Source organism: Elephantulus edwardii, unplaced genomic scaffold (genome assembly GCF_000299155.1).
Source record: "Elephantulus edwardii isolate Elephantulus edwardi_28Jun2011 unplaced genomic scaffold, EleEdw1.0 scaffold00015, whole genome shotgun sequence".
Classification (NCBI taxonomy): Eukaryota; Metazoa; Chordata; class Mammalia; order Macroscelidea; family Macroscelididae; genus Elephantulus; species Elephantulus edwardii.
Genome location: NW_006399765.1, coordinates 7,756,035 through 7,764,246, shown reverse-complemented (window position 1 = coordinate 7,764,246; position 8,212 = coordinate 7,756,035). Strand labels below are relative to the sequence as shown.

At 43.9% G+C, this 8,212-nt stretch overlaps 1 protein-coding gene across 1 annotated transcript in view; it reads right to left on the bottom strand.

Moving 5' to 3' along the window:
• Positions 1-4,081, bottom strand: part of ACSS2 (acyl-CoA synthetase short-chain family member 2) — a 74,326-nt gene extending 70,245 nt beyond the window's left edge. Inside the window, exon 1 of the mRNA XM_006881464.1 lies at positions 3,783-4,081. Coding sequence (XP_006881526.1) covers positions 3,783-3,960 — 178 coding nt within the window. The 5' untranslated portion in view covers positions 3,961-4,081. The remainder of the gene's footprint in view (positions 1-3,782) is intronic.
• Between the last annotated feature and the right edge of the window lie 4,131 nt (positions 4,082-8,212).

The following is an 8,212-nucleotide window of genomic DNA, read 5'->3' as shown; positions in this document are numbered from 1 at the left end:
TGGAAATCCAAAATCTCTGTAAATGTAAATGTCCATTAAAAGGGGAAAAAAAAGATGGAAGGAATATATAGAGTCATTGGACCAAAAAGAATTGGCTAACACATAAGAATTTCAAGAAACAACATATAATCAAGAGGCAATAGTGATGAAGGAGGCAGTGCATGCTGCTCTGAAGGACTTGGAAAAAAATAAAGCCCCAGGAATTGATGGAATACCAATTGACATATTTCAGCAAACAGATGCTGCCCTGCATGTGCTCACCAAGTTGTGCCAAGAAATCTGGAGGACAACTACTTGGCCAACTGACTGGAAGAAATCCATATTTACTCCCATTCCAAAAAAAGGTGACCTGACAGAGCATAGAAATTATCAAACAATATCACTAGTATCACACACTAGCAAAATTGTGCTGAAAATTATCCAGAAAAAACTTGACGGTACCTTGACAGAGATCTACCGGAAATACAAACAGGGTTTAGAAGAGGTCGTAGCACTAGGGACATTATTGCCAATGTCAGATGGATCTTGGCAGAAAGTATAGTACCAGAAAAGTGTCTATCTGTGTTTCATTGACTATGCAAAGGCATTTGACTGTGTGTTTCACAATAAATTGTGGCTAACCTTGAGGAAAACAGGAATCTTAGGGCACTTGATCGTGCTCATACGAAACCTATACTTGGACCAAGAAGCAGTCCTCAAAACAGAGCTGCATAGTTCAAAATAAAGAAAGGAGTGCATCAGGGATGCATCCTGTCCCTGTACCTTTTCAATCTATATGCAGAACAGATCATTCGGGAAGCAGGGCTTTATGAGAAGGAGTGTGGCATCAAGATTGGAGGAAAACTCATTAACAACCTATGATATGCAGATGACACAACCTTGCTTGCCGAAACTGAAGAAGACCCGAAGCACTTGCTGCAAAAGGTCAAGGACTATAGTCTTCAATATGGATTGATGTTCAACATCAAGAGACAAAGATTCTCACCATTGGGCCCATTGGCAGCACCATAGTAGATGGAGAAGAGATTGAAGTTGTTAGCAATTACAGCTTGCACGGATCCACAATCAACACTCTTTTTTTTTTTAATTTTTTTTTCTTTTTTTTTTCACAATCAACACTCTTAACACCAGCAGTCAAGAAATCAAAAGATGAATTGTGTTGGGAAAATCTGCTGTCATGGACCTCTCCAGAGTGTTGAATAGCAATGATGTCAGTCTTGTCAGTCTAGACACAAAAGTGTGCCTAATCCAGGCCACGGTCTTCTTAATTACTTGTTATGCTTCGGAGAATTGAGCAATGACTAAAGAAGACAGAAGAATAGATGCCTTTGAGTTGTGGTGCTGAAGAAGAGTCTTGAACATACCATGGACTGCCAAGAAAACAAACAGGTCTGTCTTGGAGAGGGTGAAACCAAGTCTTTCCTTGAAAGCTAGGATTCTGAAGTTCCGTCTCATTTACTTTGGGCACATGGCCAGGAGAGATTGGTCCTTGGAGAAGGACATCATGCTCAGAAGGGTGGACGGACAGTACAGGAGAGGAGATGGATTGATACAGTCTGGAACAATGGGGGTTGGTGTGTCAGAGTTAGTGAGACTGGCTCAGGATAAGGAAGGGTTCAGACCTGCTGTACATACCTCACAGGCAATTCAGTGGCACATAACAATAACATACTTTGACAGGTTTGGAAGCAGGAGTGACATCCACTTCCTAAATAACATGCCTCTAGAAACTATGAACTTTGATAAATGTCTATGCTTGTAGAGGGGCTTCAGGCCCTTTGTTCATGGGGTCGCTATGAGCCATACTTGACTTGAAGGCAATCAACAATCAATCAACATACGTGAACAACAGGGAATGTGATACACTTTTAAATCTGCCTAAAGTCTTTAGGAGTATTCTGATGGTGTGGTTCCAGGTGCTGGACAGCTAATCAAAAGATCATAGGTCTTCACTGGTTCAAATTCACTATCAGTCCCCAAAGGAGAAAGATGGGCATGTTCTTATAAGATTTGTTGTTGATATGTCCTTGTTGGGTCAAAACTGAGTTAGCTGACCTTCCAGTGGTTTTAAAAAGCAGTAAATCGCACAGGAGATTGCTCATCTTTCTCTGATGAAACAACTGATAGATTCAAACTTCATACTTGGGATTGGCAACACAACTCCTTAGCAGTAAACTGATTTTTAGCCCTAGAAGCACAACTGAGGGTTACTATGAGTTGGAATTGACTTAGTGGCAGTAAGTGAGTGAATGAATTAAAGTCCCTAAATGGCACAAATGGTTTACACTTGTCTACTAACAAAAAGATTGGCGTTCAAATCTACTCAGTCGTATTGGGAAAGAACTTGAAACGGGCTTCCATAAATATTATAGCCAAGGAAACCGTAATAGAGCTCAGTCCTATCTCAACACAAGAGGTCATCATGAGTCAGAAAACACTCCACGGCAACAAGTTTTGGGTTTTCAAAAATGTTTCAATGAACAAATTGGTTTTCCTCTCAACATTTTGAGACATTGGTTGGGAATTCTCTGTTTTTATTTTTAAGTCTTTGGGTGGTGCAAATAGTTTGTGCTGTTCTAACCTAAAGGTTGATGGTTCAAATCCATCTAGCAGCACCAGCAAGTCCTAGTAACTTGCTTTTATAAATATTACAGCCAAGAAAATTTTATGGTGAATCTTCTCTGTAACAGAGAGTCAGAAATGATTAGACGGCAATAGGTTCTTTACTACTGTTGTGGTTTTACAGCAAATGAGAGGCATTTTAGATTTTTCTAGAGCCATGCTTATTCTACTAACAAACACATGCTGCCTTCCACCTGGGATGTAGTTTTGATCTAACTCAAGAATAACTTATCCTGAGAGCAAGGGTAGGGAATAACCTCACACATTTTTATTAAGGAGATGGAGACATTTAAAAGAATTTCTGAGTTGTTAAATAATCTCAACCCAAATTAAAAGGAAAACCAACCAAAATCAATACTGTAGTGACTTGTTCAGTGTTATATTGGGACATTTCCACAGCCTTTCTGAAATATCAAAACATCAAAAAACCAAACTTGCTTCTGTCAATTTCTGGCTCAGCTCCCTACAAGAGCTGAGCAGCACCATGTGGCTTCCAAGGCTGTAAATCTTTAACGAAACAAACTGCCACTTTTTTTTTCCTCCCAAAGAGCAGTTGATGAGTTCCAACTACTGCCCTTTTTGATTGGCAGTGGTGTGGTTTAACCACTGAGCCACCAGTACCCTTCCAATTAGCTCTAGGACTTGGGGGAGCAGGAGGAGAACTAGATCCTGGTCCTCACCAGACCCAGTTCATGCACAGGCTGGAGTGGAGGTCTCAGGATGCAATGACTGAAGTTTGGTGTGAAAGGGAGGCAAAGAAGGTTCTTGTGACCTCAAGGCATCCGTCCCCCCTTAGAATGCCTCAGAAATCAACTCTTCTCTCGAAACTTTATCTTCACTGAACCCCCTTCCCATCTCCTCAAGGAACCTCAGTTCATCGTCCATGGAACCCTGCACCCATCACAGAACCCCCACTTCCTCATGGAAAACCATATCTCATTAATCTTCCAAGTTACCAGAGAACTCTCGGGGAATCCTTATATCCTCACAGAACCCCCTTCTTCTCATGGACCTCTCAACACCCCGAAGAACTCTCAGAAGGCCCCTATTGCCTAATGGAACCCCAGCTCCTCATAGAACCGCTATTTCCACGGAACGCCCCCAATTCTTCATGCCCCTCTTCACTGATGGCCCCCGGGCCCTCGGTGACCGGGCCTCACCCCGCGGCTCCTCCACGGAGCGCCGGTGTAGCTCGCGGTAGCGCTGCAGGGAGGGAACGTGCGCCGAGCGTCTGACCTCGGGCGGCGGAGACCAACTCCGTGCCCGGCTCCCGGTTCCAGCCTCCTCTCTGTGCCCGCTCCTGCCGCTGCTCCGGCCACGCTCCTCAGGAAGCCCCATCGTGTCAAGTTCAGAGCTCAGTGGCTGCCTTTGCGGTCGCCGCCAGGGCCCAGGCGGGGGGAATAGGCCAGCCTAGAGGCGGGGCCTACTGGGAGGGGAGGGGCCTGCGGGTGAAGGCGGGGCTTCGGCAGCCCGGGGCGGTACTAGATCTAGCGAAGTCAGTGATAGGCAAAAATCAGAGGGTGGGGGCGGAGTTTACTTCCCGGAAGGGGTGGGGCCGTAAGTGACAGCAGAAGGGGCAGGGCTGGGTTTGAGAGTTGGTAGAACCCCAAAATGACCGAGAAGAGGCGGAGCTAAGCATGACAGGCGAGGAGGTGGGTCCCGTGGAGTGACAGGGAGTGGCAGGACTAACTATAATAGGACAGGAAGCAAAGCCGTGGAGTGACTGGAGTGGGATGGGATCTTGGAGTGCCAGATGAGAGGTTGGGTGATAGTAGGGCAGGCTCTGGCAAGAAACAGTTGGACTAACTAGAGGAATTGAGTTAAGCCTATGCTCTGATTGCACAACCAGTCACCCCACTGAGTTAGAAAGTCAAATGGAGGAGGATCCTTTCCTAGCGACACCCTTTCCTCCCAGAAATTATTCTCAGAAATTTGGAGCAGAACCATTCCTCCTTCACGGTTCTCAGGAAAACTTGAAAACTTTTGTGGGAGGACAGAGTCTCCCTGGGCCCAACTCAGAGTCTCTCCCACCCCTGAGGATATATCTTGCCACCACACACCTCCAGCCAGATCCAAAGAGGCAGGCTTGTTAAGTGAAAACTAAGCGGCCCTTTCATGTCTTTGCTCATAAACCCACAAATGGTAACCAGGGAAAGGAAGGAAATTGCACAAGTTCACTGAGCAAGTAACGACCATATTAAGGCCAGACTGAGGTCTTCTGACCTCAGGTCTACTGCTCTGTCTACAGTTTCTATTGCTCCGTTTGGCTGAAGTTAAAGCTTAAAGCTTATAAAATACCAAAGTCCATTTAAATAGGGGGAATCATTCACATTTCCTTCCTCCCAATCTCTACCAAGCACTCTCTGCAGTAAAACACACACCACAATCTCGACTCAATTACCTCTGGTTTCCTGAACTCACTGTCAAGAAGACCCTACTCTACAGACTAGCTGTCAAGGCAGGAAGGAACATCTAACGACAAGAGTGATTCTAAGGGCAGAAGTAAGCAACTCCTACCTCCTGAAACCTATAAAGGGCTGTGACCCCATCTTGCTTAGCCTCCTTCCGCACCAGTGCATTCCGTGTATTGTCCAACTGACTATAAGTTCAGTTCACTCAAAGTAAGGAAGAGGGGGAAACAAGAATCACCACGTGGTCAAAGTCTATCAAAGTCTACTCAATAATGGCGAGAAGATACTCAGGGTCCTTCAAAGGGGTGCAGAGCTCACAGATGGACCTCATTGGGGGGTAGGTACCTAATCAAGGCGTCATAAATCTTATTGAAGACTTCACTGAGGTTATACAAATCCCATGAAGGGAACACAGATCTTGACCTAAGGTCCCCCTGAAGCTCTGTGTACCCTGTGAATGGGATATGAATGTCATAAAAGGGCATTGACCCCACTGAAGGAACACCTCTAGTAGACAGAGATACTCTAGTAGACACACTTTACTAAGGAGGCATGACCCCTTTGAGGGGGAATAAATACTACTGAGAGACCTCTGACTACACTGATGAAATGGACTCTTCCAAGGGATGTAGACATGCAATGGGTACAAGCTCCTCCACTGGGAGGAGTTCACTTCTCACTCCTCAGTGAGGAAATAAGAACCCTTCTAGAGGAAGAAGAGCACATGCAATTAGCCCACATACCTTCCTTTCTCTCATGCAAACATACAGCCCCCTCCCTCTGAGTTTCCTTTCCCTAGTCCCTCCGTCCAGCTCAAGCGCCTTTCCTGACCCTTTGCTACCCTCTCCCGTCTACAGATGACATTGCAGTTGCTGCATCCATTTTTTATTTATTTATTTATTTATTTTTAAAGGAAGCTAAAACAGTTTTATTAAGGGGTCTCCAGGGCGGGATTCCTTGGTCTGTAGAGAGAGAAACAGGCAGAGGGACAGACCAGGCAAATAACACGCCCTAAAGTGGATAAGGGCAGGTTTTATAGTAAGGGTCTTTAGGAAGGGAAGGGAGGGACATTCGATTGTGGTTTACCCAGGTGGGTGGTCTTCTAGGGAAGGAAGGGAGGGGCACTCCATGGTAATTGAGGCTGTTGACTTCCTTTGTTGACGTGGTTGCATCCATATTTTTAAAAATCTATTTTGTATTGGTTTGCTTACAAAGTTCGTATTCATTCATATTGTGTTTCATACAATCATTCTCATGCATTGTGTTTTACAAAATTAATTACCATTGGACCTTGCCCATTATTACCCTGTTTTTTCACCTGAATCCTTCCCATTTCCTTCAACCACTCTCTTCACCCATCATTGCAAGGACATGGAAACGGCCCAAATGTCCAACCACAACTGAAAGGATTGAGAAATTGTTGTATATTCACACAATGGAATACTATGCAGCACTCAGGAGCAATGATTTCGAAAATACTGTATAACTTGGGAAAGACTGGAAAGCATTTACTGAGTAAATTAACTCAATCTCATAAGGACAAATACTGCATAGAACCATTATTGTAAAAATTGAAGGGTAACTAGTAAAATATGTGTGAGATCACAAGGAAAGGAGGGGAGGAGCGGAGGGATGAGGACGAGTATGGTTGAAAGAACAGGGTTGCATCCATAGATTTTAAAGCAGTGGTCTCCCAACCTAGATCTGGCTGGGAAGAGGGCAAAGATTGTCCTCATTTTTGCCTGTGGACATTGCGATTTGGACTGTTGTGTTATGTAAAGTTGGAACTGACTCATAGCTGACCCTCCTAAGGGCTTCCAGATACTTTAAATTTATTATTATTATATTGTGCTTATTTCTTCTGCAGGGCATCTGGTGGATGCCCTGCAGAAGAGCCTTAGGTCTCACAGCACAACTTCTTACCACTCTTGCTGTGTACTGTCGAGGAGGAACCGCTATATAGCTGACTCTCCAGCGGTTTTTCAGAGACAATAAATCGCATGGGTGGATTGTCCATCTTTCCCCAAGGAGCAGCTAGTAGATTCAAACCACAGTGCCTTTTGTGGACCACCCAGAGCTCCTTGAAGTTTGGACTAATGGCTTCATAAAGGCAAGAATCCTCTTTCTTAGGAGATGGAGAAGTAATACAAGCTGTAGTGTTGGAATTCTTGACGATGGGTGGGATAAGACTTCATGACATTATAGTAGGAATAATAATTATGCTAATTATTATATTTGTTAAATGAGTGCCAACTCCTATACTAAGTGCTTCCAAAGTATTATTTTACTTAATCCTCTGGGATAAATACCATTATTCTCTCCATTTTCCACATGAGGAAACACATTCAGAGAGATTTAGTATCTTGTCCTAAATCCAGCTGTAAGTGCTAGCACTGGAAATCGAATTTAGATACCTACTCTAGAGTACTTAGATACCCTTTCCTCTACCACACTGGTCACTACTTCTTTCTTAAGAACATACAGAACTCTTAAAACCAGCCTGTTGAATCATGATTTCTGGATGGAATCTAGGGAATCTGCTTTTAAAAATTGTTGTCTAGGAGAGTCTACTTTGGGAATCATTGTCCTATGCTAATTGGACAGAGATTTCAGATATGAAGTGGAGAGCTGAGTCGTGCTGGGAGTTCAAGAAAGCTGTAAGGTCAGAGGAGAGGTGTAGAGGTGCAAAAATAGCCCAAATATAAAGGAGGGGCTGTAGTTACAGGAGAGGAGCCCTAGTGGCTTAAGTCAGTAGAAAGTTGCACTGCCACTCCAAAGGCTGGCTGTTCAAATTCACTAGCTACTCCTCTGGAAAGAGATGGGTAAGCTTATTCTGTGCAATTTACTGCCTCTGAAAGCCCACTGAAGTTATGCATCGGTTCTGACTCAATGGCAATGAGGTTACATTTTTTGAGGAGATCTAGGGAAAGAATACTTAACAAAGCTATAAGAGCTAATAAATAAATTCAGCAGGATACAAGGTCAACAAGCAAAAATCAGCTGTGTTGCTATACACCAGTAATAAACAATCTGAAAAAAGAAATTAAGAAAGCAATTTAATTTACAGTAAACATTTAAATGAATAAAATAACTAGGACTCAGGGAGCTCTGGTGGCCTAGTGGCAAGACCCTGCACTGCAATCCCAGAGGTATGTGGTTCAAATCCACCAGATGCTTTG